The following is a 23,982-nucleotide window of genomic DNA, read 5'->3' on the forward strand; positions in this document are numbered from 1 at the left end:
AGTTTGATACAGGTGTTTGCTTAAAATCTTCGACGTGTTTTATTTTGATTTACAATTCTACTACTCTACTACTCGTACTCAGGAAAAAAGCCCAAAGAAACAGATAAAAGTGGCCACCCCGCGGCTGAGAGGCGATATTAACAAATGGGGTTCTGTGGTGCGGAACAAGTGTTTGGACTAACCGCTGTTTCCGATTGGACGTATTTCACTGCGGCACACAACACTTCCTGGAAGAGTTGTCAAAGCGCGTCTTGCGTGAATTACGAGCGGTAGGTACGATTCAGCACATAAAAATGTTAATAACTGACGCTCACTTTAGCAGCATGAGTAGGAATGTAAACCAAGGAGTCGAGATTAAAACGGTACTGCCGATCGGCTACCACTACCGTATTATGTCCCGTGCGGATGTCAATCCGGAAGCTGCATTTAAAACTTTTTTTCAACCAGAACTTTATTTACAAACGAAATGGCAATACGAACATGGGAGCAACCATATTACAAAAACAGGAGAAAGGGGGGAAATAAGTTTAAGCTTTTTTAAAAACTATAGTTTCAAGATTTCAAATACAATTTAAAATCGTTTGTGTTTGCTGGGGGTTTTAAATATTTGGATTTATGGACAAAATCTCCTTGGCAAACGGCTCAGCTATTAATTGCTCTCATAAGACGGTCCAGGCTGGAAGTTCTTGGTATCAGGTAGATAAAGAAATGTACTGTATTGGCCACCCCGGAAATGCACTTTAAGACCACTGGGCGGGCCTTCATTCATTCGTTCGTTCATTCATTCAAGTTTGGAGGGGGTGTAAATGGTAAACGACACACAAAAAAACCCAAACAAATCGTAGATGTTTTAGTTTCCATAGAGCTTGTTGTGACCCCACCTCCTCCTCTTCATCCTCCTCCTCCTCCCCAAGCGGCCTCCTCCTCTGCTCCAAACGGTTTCAGCTAGGAGAAGAGACCAAATGGGTTTTTGGTTCTGAGCCAGCTCCCAGTCGAATCGGGTCTTGCGATGGTATTGGTTTGTGTGGGAGCGAAGATCAGCAAAAGAGATGATGGATTACTCTAAAGCGCAAATGGTAAGTGTCGACGTCCGCTTGTTTCAAGCAGGACTTCCCACTCGTTAACAAAAGCAGAATGTTAAACGATCTGCTCGCCAACCTCATTTTGAAAACACGACACCACTGCCGTTTAGTCCCTTGAATGAAAGCCCAACCGAGAAGGAGTGACTTATTCATTTGAAATCATTCCATTTACGTTTTCGTTGCTTTTGTTTATTTATTTAACTCCAAAATGTTAATGCTAATGGCTGAAAGTATGTAACTTTTTCCAAACTAAACACATTTTTATCTATTAGGACTAAAATATCTCAAATATTTGCTCTAATTTTCATTAAATACTTTATTAAAATGGGGGGAAATCTGTATAAATCCCGTGAATGTACAGTGGTATCTTGGTTTTTGTGTCCAAAATGTCAGAAAATCATATGAGAATAACAGCACATTTTCACAGAATAATTCTAGTTTTACACGCACAAAACAACAATAAAATTGTTAAATTAGAACGAAACATCACTTTCACGTGAATTAAGGCATGTCTGCGACATCTACTACTCAACGTAGATGCTAGCATGCAGTTTACCTATATCCAAATACATGATAAATGTGGCACAATGCTTAGCATGCTAACTTTTAGCAAACGCGATAGCATTTCAACTATTTTACTCATGTCAAATGAGCTTCTCAAATGACATTAGTGGCGCGTTCATATCTTGCTACGTGTTCTTTCTTTTATTCAATAGCCCTTCTCACCTTCTTTATAAAATTTCTTTGGCCCCATGGTGAGTTGTCTTGTAGTCATAGCCAATAATTGTTAAAAAAAAGAAAAAAAAAAAGCAAAAGAAAAAGTCACCAATGCACGGGATGCTTTTTTGGGGCACTCAATTCTGTGGAATTGAGTTTCTTACTCAAGTTTATGTTCAATGTTTGGCAGTATGGTAACATAACGTTTCAATCATATGAAATGGGGCTAACGACAAGCGGAACACTAATTCCTTCAAACCTCAAGCAATATACAAAAGAAAGATCAGTGGGCACAGTACATATACCCTGAGTAACACCTCATATTCATTCATTCCAGTCATGGTGTTGTGTCTTTTTCAGTCGGGTTTATCTGAGGAGGGCGGCTCAGTGAAATGCCCCCAGTCCAGTCCTGCTAGCGTGAAGCTGGAGGCGTTGATGGAGCACCTCCAGAGACAACAGCAAGCCAAGCAGGACATGAACCTCCAAGAGAAACACCTTCAAGCTCACTTCCTCTTTGCTCAACGTGCTGCGGAAGTTGCCAGGGCCCCACCGGGGTCCAGGCCGGACCTTTTTGGCAAAGCAGATGGCCTCCCCCAATTAGCGTTCAACAGCCATCTGAGCAGGATGGATGTGGAGGAGGAGACTGGTGATGAAGACTCAGAAGAAGAAGTAGCAGAAGAGGAGGAAAGCGGACCGGAAGCCAAGAAGCCTGGACTTGAGCAGCTCCCAGGCGTCCCTTTCAGTGCGTACACTGACCCTCATTCAGCAGCTGGGAAGTCCTCCTCATCTCCTCCTGGAACTGTGAAGCAGGAGGAGAACGAGGTGTTGTCTCCTGTGGGGCCGCCGACCTTCACATCAGGCAATGGTTTCACTGACAGCGCCTATGATGAGCCTTTTAAACAAGTAAGTTACTTCTCTTTTTACACGTGGGTTTTCTCCGGGTACTCCGCTTTCCTCCCACATTCCAAAAACATGCTAGGTTAATTAGCCACTCCAAATTGTCCATAGGTATGAATGTGAGTGTGAATGGTTGTTTGTCTTTATGTGCCCTGTGATTGGCTGGCCACCAGTCCAGGGTGTACCCCGCCTCTCGCCCGAGGACAGCTGGGATAGGCTCCAGCACCCCCACAACAGTATCACTCGGATAGTGTGAACATCCAGCAGCAACACAACACTTTGGCCTGACTACTATTTTGATGAAAAATATACTGAACCAGGGTTCAATTCCACCCTCGGCCATCTCTGTGTGGAGTTTGCATGTTCTCCCCGTGCATGCGTGGGTTTTCTCCGGGTACTCCGCTTTCCTCCCACATTCCAAAAACATGCTAGGTTAATTAACAACTCCAAATTGTCCATAGGTATGAATGTGAGTGTGAATGGTTGTTTGTCTTTATGTGCCCTGTGATTGGCTGGCCACCAGTCCAGGGTGTACCCCGCCTCTCGCCCGAGGACAGCTGGGATAGGCTCCTGCACCCCCACAACAGTATCACTCGGATAGTGTGAACATCCAGCAGCAACACAACACTTTGGCCTGACTACTATTTTGATGAAAAATATACTGAACCAGGGTTCAATTCCACCCTCGGCCATCTCTGTGTGGAGTTTGCATGTTCTCCCCGTGCATGCGTGGGTTTTCTCCGGGTACTCCGGTTTCCTCCCACATTCCAAAAACATGCTAGGTTAATTAGCCACTCCAAATTGTCCATAGGTATGAATGTGAGTGTGAATGGTTGTTTGTCTATATGTGCCCTGTGATTGGCTGGCCACCAGTCCAGGGTGTACCCCGCCTCTCGCCCGAGGACAGCTGGGATAGGCTCCAGCACCCCCACAACAGTATCACTCGGATAGTGTGAACATCCAGCAGCAACACAACACTTTGGCCTGACTACTATTTTGATGAAAAATATACTGAACCAGGGTTCAATTCCACCCTCGGCCATCTCTGTGTGGAGTTTGCATGTTCTCCCCGTGCATGCGTGGGTTTTCTCCGGGTACTCCGGTTTCCTCCCACATTCCAAAAACATGCTAGGTTAATTAGCCACTCCAAATTGTCCATAGGTATGAATGTGAGTGTGAATGGTTGTTTGTCTTTATGTGCCCTGTGATTGGCTGGCCACCAGTCCAGGGTGTACCCCGCCTCTCGCCCCGAATACAGCTGGGATAGGCTCCAGCATGCACGCGACACTTGTAAGGAAAAGCAATAGAAAATGAATGAATGAAGGATTTGTTGGCATGATGCACACAGAGCAAGGAACAACTTGCTTTGTCTGCTGACACTCTGAGGCAAGGCAGTAATCTTGAGTGCTAAGCACTAATTGTTTTTGCATTTTTATATACGTATCGCCTATGGCAATTGACGTAACCCTGGGGGTACACGTACCCCACTTTGGGAACCAGTGACGTAAGAAAAAACTTAGAATGTGAGGAAAACAATGCAGTATTCTCGTGTTAAACGATAACAAAGTTTGAGATAATGAGGTGTGCGCATTTGGAAGTGAGCTGTGAAAGAAGTTCAGAATGGCTCTGAACGCTTGGTTTCAGAGAGTTTTTGTCAAACACTGGCTCGCTGTGACATCACAAGGAGTCAGGCTTCCTTATATGGGCGTGCGCTGGAGGCCAGATACGCTCTAGGACTGCACAGCTCTGCTTCGCTTTGTTTACGGTTGTTAGTGATGGCTCCCCAGGAAGTCTTACTGCGAGGCAAGCTCAGGCAAAAGTGGTTGGAGTTAGTGACTTAGTGATTTGTCAACGGCATTTCACACGGGACTGTTTGTGTGAACATGAACGTGAAATTCGTGCTCGGAGGCAGGTCGTGGATGGAATAAATTAAAATAGAGCCGTTTGGAAATCCAAGGATACAGCTGGTTCTAGCTACAGCTAATACAGCTAATACAGCTGGAATAGGTGCAGATTCTGGAAGATCTAGGAAACAAGTCAATGAGCATAAAAGCTTCATCCTCTTATTGTGATACATCCCAAAAGTATCCTGATACATGCTAAGGTCCATATCCCCAATAAATCGGAGGTAAGCGCCAGGAAGGTTCGTAGGGAGTCATATGTCAAAAAATGACATTTTTATGGGCGTATAATTTTGCGACCATTCATCCCCTTCCTCTATTTAAAATTCCAACCACTGGAGTTAGTCCCTCCTTGTCAACCACGGTGTGCAAATTGAAACACAGTCTATGGCTTGTTAACCAAAGTTGAGCTAATAGGTTGTGCCACCCCTTTCCCGGGCCCCCACGTCAATACAATACATTCTGATTAATGCCGCCTGCAGCCAGAGGGGCCACCAAGTTAATGCCTCACAGCATGTATAACTGGAAAGTTTACTTTCTGTACAGTATGGGGTTAATGAAGCAGAAGTGTTTTTTCAGGCCATGCGGGGGCACGTTCCTTGGAAGCGTCATGCTCACCCTGAATGAATACAGATGAAGGTTTGCATACTTTTAATATACCGGGTCCTCCAATCATGTTTTGAGGCCGGATTGAACGTGGAAGCACGTATATTTGTAGTAGGGGTACAAGAGTACCAGTGACATCGGAGGATATAACATGATGTTTAATAAACGCAGCACTTCCTGTGCAAGGTTATGACGCCACGGCAGAGGAGTCCGAGCGCAGTTAAGGGGGAACTACCGCTGTAGCGACAGAGCCTAATATCCAACGTCCAACGCCGCGGACATGTCTGCACATTGGCGTGGCCTTTTCTTCTTCGGGAGTCGAGTGGCAACCAGCTTTGAGGCGCATTACCGTACCTAGCATGGTGGCGTTTGGCCCAGAATCACCAACGTTATACGGCAACTGCTTCGGTCTGATCTTGTGGCGGAAGCTGATTTTATGTGATCATCAAATTGCAACTGATCGGCAGCCGATCCCGACCCTAAAGATCGGATCATCGGACATCCCTACAAAGAAGTATTTGAAGATTTTTTTTTTTTACCAAAGTGAAGTATATTTTTTTGGGTTATCCTCAGCGTTTCATCCACAAAGAAATGATATTTCGGGTGCCCGCCCAAAATATAAACGCTATCTTTTGAAAACGGCTTCCAGAGTGGGAAAATCTGACAACACTGGCTCGTCATTTCCGTGTATTAAGAGCAGTGACCCACCACCATCATGTCACATGACCAGAAGTCAGCTTTGACGACAATCCGCCATAATATCTGAATATCCGTCAGAATATATGTCGCTTGGCGTTGTGTTGTCTGCTCACGGTGCCACGTGTGCCTTGTGTCTGACATCCTTTTCAGACAGCGATCCGCTTCCGTCAGGAAGCAAGTGTTTACTAATTCGAGACAGTCTGGACCAGAGGTGGGCAAACTACGGCCCGGGGGCCACATCCGGCCCGCCAAGTGTTTGAATACGGCCCGCCCAATCTTTCCAAAGTATTTCATTTAAACTCAACATACAACCTGGCATCATGGCCTTTTGACATGGTCTGTTGTTTACAAAGTGCTCCTGAAAAAAGGGACACAAGCACATAATAATAATAATAATAATAATAATAATAATAATAATAATAATAATAATAATAATTATTATTATTATTATTATTATTATTATTAATTAATTAATTTTAATTAATTAATAATAATTATTATTATTAGATTATTTGATTATTATAATTATGATTAGAACTATTATGATTATTATAATTATTATATTAATGCTAATTATTATATTAATTATATATAATATTATTGTTATATTTGCATATTTTACATAATAATAATATAATAATTATTATTTTAATTTTATTGTAATTATTATAATATTTTATTATTTTTAAAATATTTAAATATAAATATAAAATAATAAATAATAATAGCAGATTGCATGACAATTTTACAGATACAATAATACCAGGTGGACTGTTACGTGTAAAATATATATTAAAAATATATATTAAATATATTTTTCTCTTTCCCAATGACCTTTCGGAAAACAATGGTATCCATGGAAAGGAATATTCCAATCTCTTGTCTACATGGGCTGTGAAAATCAACCAGAATAGTCAATAGGGCATGCCCAGTAAAATGTAAACATCAACATCACGTGATACCAACTTCCTCGAGTTTTTCTTTCACTTGTTGGAATAACTCCGTATTGCCAGTTTTTCCTTCATCCAGTCTTGAAATTTAGTTTTTGAATCAAAAACAAACTTTGCTTAGTCCAGTGCCGATTGCTGGCCTCCATTTTTAAAAGTGAAGAACGTCTGGATCTGCGTGTTACGTCATATCTGAGCATGCTCTGAAAGAACGCACCCGGGATCAATTTAAACAGGAAAAGATCAAATTCAATCTTGCTAATATTTTATAATTAAACTCAGGACATGTTTTATATAGATATATATTTTATTTTTTAATAAAACTGGACTTGTGAATGGCGTATAGAAGGGTTTAGATTCTGTTCCACAGATGGCGCTAATGCGCACAAAAGCTGCTTGCCAACCGCCGATAAACAACAGAACTTTCGGATTGAGCGGGTACAAGATACCTCAATCGGATTGGGGAAAGGAATATTCCACTCCCGTGAATCCGATTATATGCTCATTCGGATTGGCACTTTTCTTTGGGAATGAGGTGTATACAAAGGTTACATTCTTTCTGTTTGAGCAAATAAACCGAATGCAATTTGGGTCCATGTATACGTGGTTAATGGCACATTTACCTGGATTATCACATAGCCCAGTGAATGGAATGGTGTAGCGCGGGATTATTTTAGGACTATCTGAATAAATAATGCAGAAGAATACTTCTTGGGAGTCTGAACTGGTGTGAATGAGACACAGAAACAAGTGCTTTGCAGTGAAATGATATATTGTAAACAAAATGACAAACAAAGGAGGATCACAGCAGTCTTGGTCAAGTAGCTGGTGTAACAGTTTGACGAGTCTCTGGGGTAATGGTGGCTTTAGGAACTCCACTCTAGAGGAATGGTCCTCCATCCTTGAGTCCCCTAGCCACAGAGTCAAAAGGAAAGACGGTCCTACCCCTTCGCTGCCAGTCCTGAAGGCTTCCTTTGCTTGGTGTAGGACCAAAGCCGTCTAAAAAAAAAACCTGACCGCAAAGTTGTTTTCTGTAGGTTTGATTTCTAAAGGAGCGTTGTGAGCATGCCGCTTGTTGCCTGCACCTGCTGGCCCTTTAGTGCTTCCTCGCAGCACAGACCGCCAATCAGGAGGGGATCTCACGTCATATGATCATTAGGGTCGTGGCGTGACATGGGTTACAATGGCGCTGCATGTCATTTAGTTGTCACCTAGCAACACTAAATGGCACTGTAAGTCATATGCATGTAATCAATACATAATGGCCACTGCAGTGATGCAGTCCTTCCTCCGCTTGGCTTGAAATGAATGCACAGTTGTACACCGTTCAAGGTATACAAGGAGTCATGTCAAAATGATGTTTCACAAGGACTATATCCCTTGTATTATGTTGCGGGTCAATTTGACCCGTTTCAGTTAAGGTTAACAAGGTTAACTAGCATGATTTGTTAACCCTTGTATTATGTTGCGGGTCAATTTGACCCGTTTCAGTTAAGGTTAACAAGGTTAACTAGCATGATTTGTTAACAAATCATGCTAGCATCATGGTAGTTAACCCTTGCATTATGTTACGGGTCAATTTGACCTGTTTCAGTTTTTGTGTTAATGACCCTAGATGAGGAAAAGTCACAAAATTTCATGAAGAAAAAGAAAGGATAACCAGTACTTTGGTCAACACAAAAACTGAAACGGGTCAAATTGACCCGTAACATAATACAAGGGTTAACAAATCATGCTAGTTAACCTTGTATTATGTTACAGATCAATTTGACCCGTTTCAGTTTTTGTGTTCATGACCCTAGATGAGGAAAAGTCACAAAATTTCATGAAGAAAAAGAAAGGATAACCAGTACTTTGGTCAACACAAAAACTGAAACGGGTCAAATTGACCCGTAACATAATACAAGGGTTAACAAATCATGCTAGTTAACCTTGTATTATGTTACAGATCAATTTGACCCGTTTCAGTTTTTGTGTTCATGACCCTAGATGAGGAAAAGTCACAAAATTTCATGAAGAAAAAGAAAGGATAACCAGTACTTTGGTCAACACAAAAACTGAAACGGGTCAAATTGACCCGTAACATAATACAAGGGTTAACAAATCATGCTAGTTAACCTTGTATTATGTTACAGATCAATTTGACCCGTTTCAGTTTTTGTGTTCATGACCCTAGATGAGGAAAAGTCACAAAATTTCATGAAGAAAAAGAAAGGATAACCAGTACTTTGGTCAACACAAAAACTGAAACGGGTCAAATTGACCCGTAACATAATACAAGGGTTAACAAATCATGCTAGTTAACCTTGTATTATGTTACAGATCAATTTGACCCGTTTCAGTTTTTGTGTTCATGACCCTAGATGAGGAAAAGTCACAAAATTTCATGAAGAAAAAGAAAGGATAACCAGTACTTTGGTCAACACAAAAACTGAAACGGGTCAAATTGACCCGTAACATAATACAAGGGTTAACAAATCATGCTAGTTAACCTTGTATTATGTTACAGATCAATTTGACCCGTTTCAGTTTTTGTGTTCATGACCCTAGATGAGGAAAAGTCACAAAATTTCATGAAGAAAAAGAAAGGATAACCAGTACTTTGGTCAACACAAAAACTGAAACGGGTCAAATTGACCCGTAACATAATACAAGGGATATGTGAGGTGTGGGATTTGGATAACAGATATTCATTTCCTGCTATGGTTTCTGAGAAGCTCCCCCATTTCGCTTAACTTTAGTGTATTCATTGTTGAAAGAAACGTCTGTCAGATTCCCCATGCGGGACGACCATTGTTCACGCTCTGTGTGCGGCCTCACTGTAAAGCCTCACCGACGCCTTCGGAAAGGGGGTTAAGGGGACCCCCCACTGGCTTGGCGACGGGCCAGATAAATGATCTTGACTTGTATGGAGATAATTTGATTTGAATTAAAATTTTTCCTCCCCCTGCTGGCATATTGTGTACTCCATGTTTTCGCTTTTGCTCTACTGGAGCACTTGAATGATTTTTGTAATGAAGCCCTTTGCAATCAATTAAAAGTACAATGTGTATATATATCACAGAGGGTTTATTTCCAAGTACTAACAAATAGAGTATTGAGGGAGACAAAAGAAAGCCTTTGCTGACCTACATACTGAATACTATCAGCATTCCCAGGGCTGTATGTGTGAAAGCTCTGGGAGCAATTAACTGCAGACTCTTTTGTTAATAGATCCACAGTAGGTCTCGCTTGCTCATCAATAAGGGGGGAAGGGTTTTATTTCCATGTGATGCTGAAAAGACTGGGATGTTTATACCGTCACATCAATAGGGGAGCTTGGGGGAGTAGAGGGCCCTTTTATTAGAAATTCGAAGCTGACCAATTGCATGTGTCAAACGCTGTGCCGCCCGCTCCAGAGTTAGGTTTGTGGGTGATGGTTTGGTTGAGGCAATGTAGTCAATAATGTATCACAGCGTTGGGGCCGTTCGGGGACAAATATGGCCCTGTCCACACAAAAAATAAAATTTTTTGATGATTTTTTTCAAGGCACACATAGTGTATTGTGTTCTAGGGCTACATAAACATGGAACCGACCAACAGAAAGATTAGACTCTCTAGTTCAGGGGTCTCAAACACGCGGCCAGCAGGCCAAATGTGGCCTGCAGGACACTAGTTTGAGGCCCCCACCTTGATATGAAAGTTTAATGTTAGTGCGGCCCACGCAAGTTTGATATGGATGCTGTATGGTATCATGTACCCAGAAAAAATGATTACGTTTGATTCATGTTCATGTTAAAGGTTAAATAACTGTTAATAGTTATCCTCCCTATCCGTGTGGAAGTGGTAAGTTTTTGGCTATTTAAGTTGAAAGGAAATAACTTGAAGGCTACCGTTTAGGTCGCTAGCTCTCTAGTTTGCGAGTTAGCATGTGTCTCAAGACCCTGCAGTTGCGCAATATGTTGTAAATAAAAAGAGTATAAATGTGACTATAGTCGTGTTTTGTCATGTCTACAGGGCTCTAATAATGCTTTGTTCATTTTAATCTGAAGAAAAAATTTGTCTACCCACCAACTATATGTGCTTTCTTAAGTTTTTATTATTTGCCGTTTTATTGTTATTATTATATTTTATTTATTATTACTGATTGATTTTTTTTATTCTTGATTTGTTTATTCATTTGTCATCCTATTTTGTGTAGAAAAATAAAAAGTAAGATATTTGAGAACAGTGGAATGTTCAGAGCTTTTCTCGTAGAAAATCAAAACCAAAGCAAAGTTTATTAATTTTTCTGTTTTTAATAAATGCGTTTTTTTTTGGTTTGTTTTTCTGGAAAACCTGATGTGGCCCAGTCTTGCCCAGACCCTAGCTCCAGTGGCCCCCAAGTAAATTGAGTTTGAGACCCCTGCTCTAGTTTGTTTCTACATTTTCCGTTCTTTAGCAATCAGCAGTAAAACATAAGTAAGTTTCAACAAAATATCAGTTTTCAACAAAAAAGGGAGGAAAATGGCTTTTTGTGAAGCCAACATAAATGTCGAAGAAGTTTAATAATTCATAATGTAATTTATGAATTCATGTAATAGTTAAAAATGTTTAAAGGTCTGTTGGAATTCATGTTTTTATAAGATTTTGTATACATTGTTAAAAAGTGTACTTCCCCTTTAAGAGCGCATAGAGCAGATATACTTCCTGGTTCAAATTTAGCCGTCAGTTAGCGTTAGAAAGCATACGGTTTTCTTACCTCTTTCATCTATTTTCTATTTTGTATTTCTAACTATTGTGCTAGCCAGCTATTTTAAAAACGTGGATATTTTTTTATATTTTTTCGTCACAAACCAAACTCTCTCCTGTGTGGATTTGTGGCGCTACAGCTAGCTACGGACACGACCTGTGGAGAGGCTGATGTGTAAGCCAAAGCTAAATGCTCTCAAGCTAATCAAACCTCTACAGCAGCCATATATATTAAGCCAAGATATAAAAAACAGCTATGCCACAATATCAACAACAACAAAAATGGTTGTTTTTATGTCAAAATAACCATTTATTTACAAATATAACATCATGAACTATGTACAATTTTCACAGCCACGTCTGGAATCAATAACCAAGAGGCAGGATTACTGTATTGGTTATTTGGTAGTACACCACATGCTATGAAAATGTTTTATTGCCATGTAAATATACCAAAAATCTGCGAGTACTTGCTGTTAGTCAGTTTTACAGATGCGTGTTGTTTCTACTCTGTGCTTGTAATGTAAACTAAGCATACTGGTAAATAATGCCTCCTGGAGTGTGAAGAGGCTGCCGTTGGCGGTGTTTTCACTGTAAACAAGAGGAGAGTTGCCGTTTATAGCCAACATTTTATGTGTGTTTTGGTTCTCATGCGTTTTATAGCTGAGTGGGTAAAATGCTGTTATGAATCTGCCATATCAATCATGGTTTTGAAAACAGTCAGATTGTTAATATTGCAATTTAGAGAAGTAACCAAAACAATCCTTTACTGTTAGTCCTCTGGCTACAAGCAACGCCGTTCACACTGTACACAAAACACATATGAAATATCATCATTAAGCAATGAAATTCTAATAAAGAGCTACTTCCCCCTGGCCATCAGACTGCTGAATGCCAAATAAGCCCCTCTATCTTACTTACATTATTATTATTTATTTTAATTTAAATTATTTGGGCAATTTACTGTTCACACTGCACTTTACATTATGTTGTTCATATTTGGTGTCTATTTATTCTCCACATTATTATTATTATTTATTATTACTTATCTTCTTTTGTGTCTGTTATTATATGGGAGCCAGGCAACGACATTTCGTTGGCAATTTCACGACTGTGTTTTTGTGCAATGACAATAAAGGAAGTCTATCTATCTATCTATCTAAGCACTTGGAAGTGCGATACATGGGCAAAGCCAGGGTGTCCAAAGTGTGGCCCGAAGGGGCCTGTGAAAGAGGCAAGAATTATTTCCCATTTGTATCATCTCGCTGGCCTGCGTGTGTGCTGACAATAACATCTCAGCAGGCTTTTCCACGCGGTTGCATACACACACAGGACTCCACTCACATTTTAACCTTCAACTGTCACACTACGGGGGCCAAAACCTGTCACATTAAGCAACCTCACCACAATGGAGCCTTTTCCCCTCATCTCCCTCCAAGTTAAGTTATGTATTATGTACACAACACACAGGGCAGCAGTACAGGAGTACAAAACAACACAAATGCTTCCAAATGTAAACTTGCTTGAATAAATGTGCTCCCTTCTCACTGTATTGATAGAGAGCTCCCATCTGGGCTGAGGAGAGCGATGGAGGAAGAGGACGAGCAGAACCTTCCAGGGACTTTGCAAAGGTCAGCCGATTTTTAAATTGGATGTTTGTTCCTGTCGTAGTTTCACACAATGCATAAAAACACATAAATAATGACATAGCTATAATCTATGTATGTTTTACCGTGTGTCGAACATCTTTCCCAGTGACTAGCTAGTTCGCTGCTACTGCACTGCTTACAGTAACACCAAATAGCTGTCCTCTGCCATGCCTGCCATTAACTAGCAGCTCATAACTCAAATTTTAGCTTGCAGTTCAAAGCAAAAAATCAGCCGAGAGGCGATTTGTATCTATAAAACCTTGTTATTTGGGAAACTCGTATAAATAACAATAAAAAATACTGGCAGTGCTGGCGACATACTCCATGAAAACTCAAATTACAGCAACAGTAGATAAGAAATAGCTTGTAGCCATCTGAAGCTAAATTTGTATGGTCATAAAAAATTATAATAATAATTAAAAAAAAAATTATATCAGAAAGGCAGGAAGTGAACAAATGTAACAGTTAGTGATTGTAAAAGTACCAGATGGAGGGGTAGGATTTAATAAGCTTTGCTTCTTCCTACTCCTTTTGGACATGTGGAACTGGGAACTGAATCTGGGATGCATTCAATTGGAATCTGATGCATGTTCAAATGAAATAAAACCATCACCATTACCATATCAAAATACTCTTTTCTTTCTCCAATTCTGTTCCATCTTGTATGGGTATATTGCACACCCGTTTACAACCTTCTTACAGTTTTTAACATTATTAGAGCTGTGTAGGCATAAAATAGCACCCCTATAGTCACATTTACACATGTATTACCCAATATAGTAGACATACTAAGAAAAAATAAGACATTTAAGACATAAACAAGAGTGTTGCTATAATTGTGTTCCGGTAACGTGGAAAGGAAGTGATGTTGTTGGTTAAAATGTCTAATTTTGACACAAAAAAATGCAAAAGATCTTTTTTCTTCTGCCTCGTAGCTTTACGAACTGGACAGTGACCCACAGCGGAAGGAGTTTCTTGATGAACTGTTTGTCTTCATGCAAAAACGAGGTAAAACTGTTGTTCTTCCATCATGCTCACTAATACAAACTTTATTTCCTGTTTTGGTATTTGGTAGTCCGTGTTCATGCTGTATAAAATGCCTTCTCGAAAAAAATCAGACCTCACAAATCGCGCGGCATTATGTGTGTCTCCTGCGCAGTGTTGCCGCTCCATTCTTGCGTATATCATGAAGATGCTCACATCGCAAATCAACCCCTTCACTGCCGTTCAGTACCATTTTAGACCATTTTGACTTTGATTTTTCAAATTCATTGTGTTTTATGGCTATATGAACATGGACTCTACTAAAAGAAAGGGGAAAAAAAATCAGAAAAAAAGCTTGTTTCTACCTTTTCCTGTTCTTGAGTAATCAGCAGTAGAGCATAGGCAAATTTCAGTTCCCAACAAAAAGGGAGAAAAAACATTTTGTGCGTAACTTTCAGTTTGACACTTTTTCTGTGTTGCCCGTCCAATCTTGCATATACGTATAATGAAGATGCTCACGTCTCAAATCCCCAAATCAACCCCTTCTGTGGCGTTCAGTACCATTTTTGACTTTGATTTTTCAAGCCGCACACAATATTGTGTTTAATGGCTATATATACGTGGACTCTACTAAAAGAAAGAAAAATAATCCAAAAAAGCTTGTTTCTACCTTTTTCCATTTTTGAGTAGTAGAGCATAGCTTAAGTTTTAGGAAAGTAACAGTTCTCAACAAAAAGGAGGAAAAACAAAAAATTGTGCATAACTTTTGGCTTTTGTGACAGCTGAAGTACCGCAACATATACAAAAAATACAAAAACTTGATGTTTTACATCAAAGTAATATATTTACAAATATAAGACCATTAAATATTTACAATTTATTATTTACAATTTCACATTTGGAACTAAACTGCGTGTGCGCACATGCATTAAAATTTGCCTACAAGACATAACTTTCAGGGCTCTACATTAAAAACCAAAATGACTTGCCCATAGGGAATCCTTAAGGTGAGAACTACTTGCCCGAACTTGCCCCATGTAAAATGAAAGGACTGCCATAATGATATCATGTAATTTTTTGTGGCATCACATGAGAATCTCAAATAAATAAAATAATAAATAATACCTTACACATGGTAGTCGTAGTAAGCAGTGATATTTATAAGTTGTGCACCACAATGAAACATTATTGAATAGACACATTTGTGTACTAGTAAAGTGTTTTTAATCCAGAAAAAAAAGCTCAATGGTCAAACAATAATTTGTGAAGCAAAGGTGAGAAAAATACACAGAGAAACGGAAGCGCTAGATTTTGTAGCTTGTGCAAAATCAGCACTTGGTATTGGATCTAATGGGTGGTGTTTCATTGTGACCACTTCAAATTGTCACAGCAATGTGATTCACTCACCTGTGCCATCATTTGATTTGCTGCCGCTAATAAAATACTTGTTTAGGAGGCACTGCTTCATCACTTTTTGCTGTTTCCTTCAGAATTAGACGATGTTGGCAGCGCCGCCATGATGGATGTTTTCCTAGTCAAACGATCGCTGATTGGTTGATCGCGAACAACGGGTGTGGGTAAAACGCGGACTGTGGATTACGGACCGTGGTCTAAATAAACGATTCTGATTGGTCCATTGCAAGGATTGGTTTGCAAATTACCACCGGAATTACGTAGTCCGTGTTTTACCAACACCCAACAAGAACCGCTGTAAAAAAAAACAACTCTTGGCAGTACGGCATGCTAAAGTGTACTTGCCCGACGGGAATATCACTGATTAGATTTACTTGCCCCAATTTTGTTTTAACTTGCCCCGGGCCATCGGTACATCGTTATTGTCGAGCCCTGACTTTATGCATGGTACATTTCTCCATGCTGTCTCACTTGTTCTCACCTTGCTGTCCATCTTGTCAATTGCACTTCTGCCACCTTGTGGCCGTGTTTATGGCTTAAAACTGCATGAAACCTGACCTCTTTTACTCTTTTTGCTCTTCTAAATCGGTCTTTGGGGTTGAGTGTTCAGGTCTTTGGTATTGAATAAGTTAATAGGCAGTCCACGGGCCACATTCAGCCCGCCAAAGCTTTTGCACGCCAATACTTGCTCAGAAGAGTCTATCTACGCAGGCTGCACATGTGAAGCCAGACATGAATATTATGGGCAATTAAAAAAATATTATGTTTGCACAACGCCTAGGAATCAGTGTTGCTGTCATTTGTGTTTCCTTTAGGAACCCCCGTGAATCGCATTCCCATCATGGCCAAACAAGTGCTGGACCTGTACAAGCTCTACAAGCTTGTGACAGAGAAGGGAGGCCTGGTGGAAGTCATCAATAAGAAGATTTGGCGGGAGATCACCAGAGGCCTCAACCTCCCAACATCGATAACCAGTGCAGCTTTTACTCTGCGCACACAGTAGGTGTCTCCGCTATCAAAATAGACGCAATCATGCTTTTCTTTATTTAGCAACAGAGTATTTATACCCAAACAGCTCAGAAATCATTGTAAAGGGTGTCTTTGTGACGCAGCTCTACAATAGCAGTACAACCCCCTTTTGCAGTACAGTATAACCTCTGTTAGCGTGTTTTTTGTTAGCGCCTAAAATGCACGCCAAAATGTTGTGTGGCTGCTGGATGTTCATAGTATCTGAGTGTTTTCTTTTTGAAAAGAGGATGGGACCAATTATGCTTTTTTTCACCTTTCTGACCTATAAATGTAGTTAGAATGTAGTATTCTGCCAAAGTATATAACATATAAATAACAATGCCAAAGTTTCAGATCATGAGGGTTGCACATTTGGAAGTGAGCCCTGAAAGAAGTTTGGGATGGCTCAAAACGCTCTGTTTCAAAAGGCGTGGTAAAGCTGCCCCTTTGTGATGTCACAGAGGGGCGGGTTTCCTTATATGGTGTGGCTGTAAGCCAGATAAGCCCTCTGCACTCCCCCAAGCTCTGCTCCGCTGCTTATGTTTCTCGGCTTGTATGGGAAAGCCACATTTGTTTACAAATCCTACGGCGCCCCCATCAGGCACAAATGGTTGGAGTTCCTGATTTGAATACGTGGGTGGAATACATTAAGACAAGATTCATCAAATACAAAGAAATAAAGCTGAATAGGTGCAGATTCTAGGAGAAGTAGAAAGCATTCTGTGCTGGTTATTGTGTGTAGCTGCTCTATAGGACTCCACAACTCAACAGAAAGGGACGAAAAATGAGCATAATAAGACAAAAAAGACAAAAATGGGCAAAGCAAGTGCAGAGAAGGAGATAGTTCTGGTTTTTGCAATGTTCATTTCTCTGATTACCGCGATGAAGGAACACCTTTACAAAATGCTTGATTGACATTTGTACATATGTTTTAGGTATATGAAATACATATATCCCTTTGAGTGCGAAAAGAAGGGTCTGAGCTCTCCAGGCGAGCTGCAGGCTGCCATCGACAGTAACCGCAGAGAAGGTCGGCGTCCCAGCTACACCAACACCCTGTACCGCTACTCGGCATCTCCAAACTCTGCCCCACACACGCTGCATCCCTCACCCACGATGCAGACCCCCACATCCGGGCACAACACCTCCAGTCGGTCAGTTAGCCCAACTGGGAAGAAACACGCAGGTACGAAAAGCGTTCCCTCTGACGCTCAATTCAATTCATCGTCGCTGTTATTTTAAATTCACGCTTCCTGCGTTGCTCAGATGAAACCTCAACTCCGCTCATCCCCCCCCGGCTTCCCGTGGCCCGAGCCCTGGCGCAGAACCATCATCAGCATTTGGTTCAAGCTGCCACTCTGGAGCATCTCAGAGAGAGGCTGGAGCGGGGGTCGGGGGGCGCTGTCGCAGACGGTCCAGAGAAGAAGATGATGCGTCTGGCTGAGGAGCAGCAGCGCCTCGTGCATCAGGCGCTCCAGCAAAACCTGCTGGCCATGGCGTCCCACTTCAACCCCATGAACGTCAAAGTCAACAATGGTCGTGGTGGGTGTGTCACTAATGTATCGCTAATGGAGTTCCAGGAAGCAGTCATTGCATGGACTTGTCTGCTGTATTTCACAGAGGGCACGGATTTGGCCCCGGGTTTCTCCGCTCCGCATGGAGCAGCCAGTATTAGCGTGTCTGTCGAGGTCAACGGCACCATGTACTCTGGTAAGATCTTCACCTTGCATTCACCACGGGTGCACGACAAAGACTCGTCTTTCACTGACTCATGGGTGCTTGACAAAGACTCCAGCAAGTTTTACTGACTCACAAGTTCTCTCCAAAGACTCTAGTTTCACTGACTCGGGTACTTGTCAAAGTCTCGACTTTACTGACTCGGGTACTTGTCAAAGTCTTGACTTTACTGACTCGGGTACTCGTCAAAATCTCAGTTTCACTGACTCGGGTACTCATCAAAGTCTAGACTTTCACTGACTCGGGTACTCGTCAAAGTAGAGACTTTGACTGACTCGGGTACTCGTCAAAGTCTAGACTTTCACTGACTCGGTTACTCGTCAAGGTCTCGACTTTCACTGACTCGGGTACTCGTCAAAGTCTTGAGTTTCACTGACTCTGGTACTCGTCAAAGTCTCGACTTTCACTGACTCGGGTACTCGTCAAAGTCTAGACTTTCACTGACTCGGTTACTCGTCAAAGTCTAGACTTTCACTGACTCGGTTACTCGTCAAAGTCTAGACTTTCACTGACTCGGGTACTCGTCAAAGACTCGACTTTCACTGACTCGGGTACTCGTCAAAGTCTCGACTTTCACTGACTCACAGATGCCTGAAGACGACTCGCATTTCACTGACTCATGGGTGCTTGACAAAGACTCCAGCAAGTTTTACTGACTCACAAGTTCTCTCCAAAGACTCTAGTTTCACTGACTCGGGTACTTGTCAAAGTCTCGACTTTACTGACTCGGGTACTTGTCAAAGTCTCGATTTTACTGACTCGGGTACTAGTCAAAATCTCAGTTTCACTGACTCGGGTACTCATCAAAGTCTAGACTTTCACTGACTCGGGTACTCGTCAAAGTCTAGACTTTCACTGACTCGGGTACTCGTCAAAGTCTAGACTTTCACTGACTCGGTTACTCGTCAAAGTTTCGACTTTCACTGACTCGGGTACTCGTCAAAGACTCGACTTTCACTGACTCACAGATGCCTGAAGACGACTCGCATTTCACTGACTCATGGGTGCTTGACAAAGACTCCAGCAAGTTTTACTGACTCACAAGTTCTCTCCAAAGACTCTAGTTTCACTGACTCGGGTACTCGTCAGAGTCTCGACTTTCACTGACTCGGGTACTAGTCAAAGTCGTGAGGTTCACTGACTTGGGTACTCGTCAAAGTCTTGAGGTTCACTGACTTGGGTACTCGTCAAAGTCTCGTGGTTCACAGACTTGGGTACTCGTCAAAGTCTCGACTTTCACTGACTCACAGATGCCTGAAGACGACTCGCATTTCACTGACTCATGGGTGCTTGACAAAGACTCCAGCAAGTTTTACTGACTCACAAGTTCTCTCCAAAGACTCTAGTTTCACTGACTCGGGTACTTGTCAAAGTCTCGACTTTACTGACTCGGGTACTTGTCAAAGTCTCGATTTTACTGACTCGGGTACTAGTCAAAATCTCAGTTTCACTGACTCGGGTACTCATCAAAGTCTAGACTTTCACTGACTCGGGTACTCGTCAAAGTCTAGACTTTCACTGACTCGGGTACTCGTCAAAGTCTAGACTTTCACTGACTCGGTTACTCGTCAAAGTTTCGACTTTCACTGACTCGGGTACTCGTCAAAGACTCGACTTTCACTGACTCACAGATGCCTGAAGACGACTCGCATTTCACTGACTCATGGGTGCTTGACAAAGACTCCAGCAAGTTTTACTGACTCACAAGTTTTCTCCAAAGACTCTAGTTTCACTGACTCGGGTACTTGTCAAAGTCTCGACTTTACTGACTCGGGTACTGGTCAAAATCTCAGTTTCACTGACTCGGCTACTCGTCAAGGTCTCGACTTTCACTGACTCGGGTACTCGTCAAAGTCTCGAGTTTCACTGACTCTGGTACTCGTCAAAGTCTCGACTTTCACTGACTCGGGTACTCGTCAAAGTCTCGACTTTCACTGACTCACAGATGCCTGAAGACGACTCGCATTTCACTGACTCATGGGTGCTTGACAAAGACTCCAGCAAGTTTTACTGACTCACAAGTTTTCTCCAAAGACTCTAGTTTCACTGACTCGGGTACTCGTCAGAGTCTCGACTTTCACTGACTCGGGTACTCGTCAGCGTCTCGACGTTCACTGACTCGGGTACTCATCAAAGTCTCAGTTTCACTGACGCGGGTACTCGTCAAAGTCTCGTGGTTCACTGACTCACGGGTGCTTTATGAAGACTTGAGTTTTACCCAGACCGATACCCGTTTGTATTCTGCCGATGATGAAAATGTGCAGTTGTACCATGTGGTTGGTTGTCTTTGACAGGAATGCTGTTTGCCCAGAAGTCAGCTGCCCCCGTGGTGTCGCAGGCTGGAACTGCAGCAGGTGGTTTTAGTGCCTTCTCCTCCTCCCACAGCCCGTCCTCCTCTTCCTCCACCTCCTCAAAGGGACCCCATTAATTCAAAGGCTGTAGTCATTGAGCTGTATACTTTATCTTAGCTCTCTCGTCACACATTAGCTGTTTGGAATATGTCTGCTCCTACCTTTCCAACCATAGATCTCTCACTAGTTTCATTTAAATTAATATTGGCAAGACAATGGTGGGAATGTGTGTGCACGTGTGTGTGTGCACGTGGCCTCGAAAACCTGTTAATCTTTGATGGAAGCTTTGTGGAATCCCTTTTGGGAGTTTTTTAGCGCAGGGGTGTCCAAAATGCATACTGGGGGCCATCGGTGGCACATAGCTTTTTTTTTCCAAATTGGCCTGCAGTACAAAAAAAGCAAAAAAATAGAATTTTTTACAAGAATAAAGTCAAACTGTTAAATGTTAAATGTTGTAATTTTTACAAGAATCAAGTGGAAGCCCGTTTTCACCAATGACAAAAAAGTTAGCCCAATGATAAGTCATAATTATGAGATAAAAAGTCAAAATTATGGGATAAGAAAGTCGAAATTATCCATCCATCTATTTTCTATGCCACTTACTAGGGTCGCAGGTGTATGCTGGAGCCTATCCCAGCTGTCTTCGGGCAAGAGGTGGGGTACACCCTCGCAGGGCACATATGGAAAATAATAAATAAATAATAAATAAAGACATAATTATGACATATAAAGTCATAATTATGAGATAAAAGTCACAATTAGGAGCGAAAAAGTCAAAATTGTGAGAGAAAAAGTCATAATTAATAGATAAAAACTCAAAATTATGAGCCAAAAAGTCAAAAGTGAAGATAAAAAGTCCAAATTATAAGACAAAAAGTCCAAATTATGAGAGGAAAAAGTCATAATTATGAGAAAAAATCAAAATTATGCAATAAAAAGCTCAAATTATGAGCTAAAATCATAATTGACATAAAAAGTCTCAATTATGAGAGAAAAAGTCATAATTATGAGAGAAATAGTCGAAATGATGAGAGAAAAAGTCAAAATTGTGCAATAAAAAGATGAAATTATGACAAAAGGTCAAAATTATGAGAAGAAACTCAATTATGAGATAAAAAATAGAAATTCTTAGATTAAAAAAGTAAAAATTTGGAGATTAAAAAGTAAAAATCAGGAGAAAAAGTCAGAATTATGCAATAAAAATCTGAAATTATGGGATAAAAGGTCATAATCCTCACTAGGGTCAAATAAATAAAGACATAATTATCTCATAATTATGACTTCATAATTTTTTCACAATTTTTCCATTTCACTCTTCATAATTTGGATTTTTTTTAAATCTAATAATTATGACTTTCTTATCTCTTAATTTAGAATTTTTATTTCATAATTATGACCTCCTTATCTCATAATTTGGACTTTTTCTCTCAAAATTATGACTTACCATTGGGATAACTTTTTTTTTTTCAAGTTGCGGAAATGAGCTTCCATCCAAAACAGTTGAAATATTGGAGAAAAACGGAAAACTTATGGGAATAAAGTCATAATATTACAAGAAGGAAATGCACATGTTGAAACATTTTGAAAATGAAAAAGAGAAACGGCAAATGCAGGAAAAAAGAACATGGGCCCTCGGTGGAAACGGGGTGGACACCCCTGCCTTGGTGCTGGTCCATAGAAACACAGTACTGCCAAAGTGAATGAAGACCAAAAAAGCCTTAGCGGTGACCTACTTCTGTTTGGATGATATCAAATAGCGTACGTTGAATCCCTGCATATTTGCATATAATCTCCACAGCTCCAATCAGTTTGATATTTATGACTTGCTCAGTCACAGCGCAACCAAAAATGACATCATACAGCAAGTAACATGAGGAGCATGCAATGGAACCTCACTACACAGATTGCGTAGGAATCGAAATATATACATGCACCGGACAATTTTTTTTAATTCTATGCACTCGGCCCACGTTACGTTTGAGATACTTTCCCAGTGAGTTATGTCTTCATATCACATATCATTTCTGCTCTATCATGAGTGTAAATGTGACTATAGGGGTGTTATTTCATGTCTAATGTGCTTTAATAATGGTAGTTAATCATTTTGAAGGGTCATAAACAGGCTTTCTATGCCAACACTACCAAAATATTCCATTTATTAATCAGGGAAAAAGCCGAAAGAAACAAACAATATTGAATGTTACACATAAAAACATTATTATATATTATTTTTTTATTAATAATTATTAAAAAACAAATATGTTAAACATAAATTAACTTTCACATCATGGTTGGGTTTGGAACCAACTAACCGATTAACTGCTATTTTGTAAGGCAAGGCATGCTGGGAAGCCCTTGTAACAGGATGTTACCCAGCATGCCTTGTTGGTAGTTTTATTTCGATGCCTGCATGGTATGTTTGCCACAGTTACATTGAGCGTTGCTTTTGGTTGCGCCGTCAGTGAGGGAGGGGGAGGCCTGAGAAGGCGAGATCTACTGTATGTCATGGAACGTGACAGGTGAGTGGTTGCTGTGAGTGGAGTTTCCATGGCAACACTCGGGGATTTCATACTTTGAGCTATTGTCACCTCCATCCGTCAGATGGAGCAAACCTTTTGCTTTGACATCACGCTCACTTTTTTTTTTTTTTTTTTTTTTTTGCTGTTTGCATAAAGCCGATGCCGTATTTTATTTACCTCATTTGACTTTCGGAATATATGAACTCAGGAATGTCTCACCGGACTCGTACCCGTTCTGTGATGTATGTGATGTATTTTGTAAAGGCGACGAATGTATCGTGACTGACCTCACATTGTGACTGTTGACCACACTGCGCCATTGCTACCTCAATCTTGTAGAGAAATATGCAATAGGTGGAGCAACCATCTACTGGAATGTACTGGAAGTGGACAATCAAGGCAAATTGCAAAGTAAATGTTACTGTAAAACGTGATCATGTGGAATAAAATCATCTCATGTGGTGTCAAAATGTTCTTTTCTTAACCAAATGGCAATTTTCTTTTTTTTTTTTTTACCTGGAAAACAAAAGATTTGTGACCCAAGACGGATGACGTGAGAGCTGGGATAGGCTAGCATACCCCTGCGACCCTAGTGCGGATAAGCGGCATAGAAAAAGGATGGATGGATACTACTACCACATCACTATCAGGAGTAGTGATGGAAATTTTGCCTGTTTTTTGGGCTCAGCTCTCTAAAAGAGTCAGCTCTTTCGGCTCCCAAGTGGCTCCTCAGATAATTTTGGTTGAATGTATTACCAAATA

The 23,982-nt window shown here is 40.9% G+C and overlaps 1 protein-coding gene across 3 annotated transcripts; it reads left to right on the forward strand.

The window, feature by feature from the left end:
* Positions 1-170: 170 nt before the first annotated feature.
* Positions 171-23,690, forward strand: LOC131138014 (AT-rich interactive domain-containing protein 3B-like). Of its 3 annotated transcripts, none has more exons than XM_058086549.1 (10): positions 171-269; positions 915-1,076; positions 2,160-2,702; positions 13,119-13,190; positions 14,144-14,216; positions 16,421-16,604; positions 17,549-17,799; positions 17,880-18,155; positions 18,234-18,323; positions 20,645-23,690. In XM_058086549.1, exons 2-10 carry the CDS (start codon positions 1,050-1,052, stop codon positions 20,776-20,778), a joined length of 1,650 nt encoding a protein of 549 aa, XP_057942532.1. In that variant the 5' UTR covers positions 171-269; positions 915-1,049; the 3' UTR covers positions 20,779-23,690. The 3 variants fall into 3 exon arrangements, with proteins under 3 accessions (XP_057942532.1, XP_057942533.1, XP_057942531.1); XM_058086550.1 differs by lacking the exon at positions 171-269 and adding an exon at positions 302-809; XM_058086548.1 differs by lacking the exon at positions 171-269 and having other exon boundaries at positions 302-1,076.
* Positions 23,691-23,982: the final 292 nt, after the last annotated feature.

This window comes from Doryrhamphus excisus, chromosome 11, assembly GCF_030265055.1.
Source record: "Doryrhamphus excisus isolate RoL2022-K1 chromosome 11, RoL_Dexc_1.0, whole genome shotgun sequence".
Taxonomy (NCBI): domain Eukaryota; kingdom Metazoa; phylum Chordata; class Actinopteri; order Syngnathiformes; family Syngnathidae; genus Doryrhamphus; species Doryrhamphus excisus.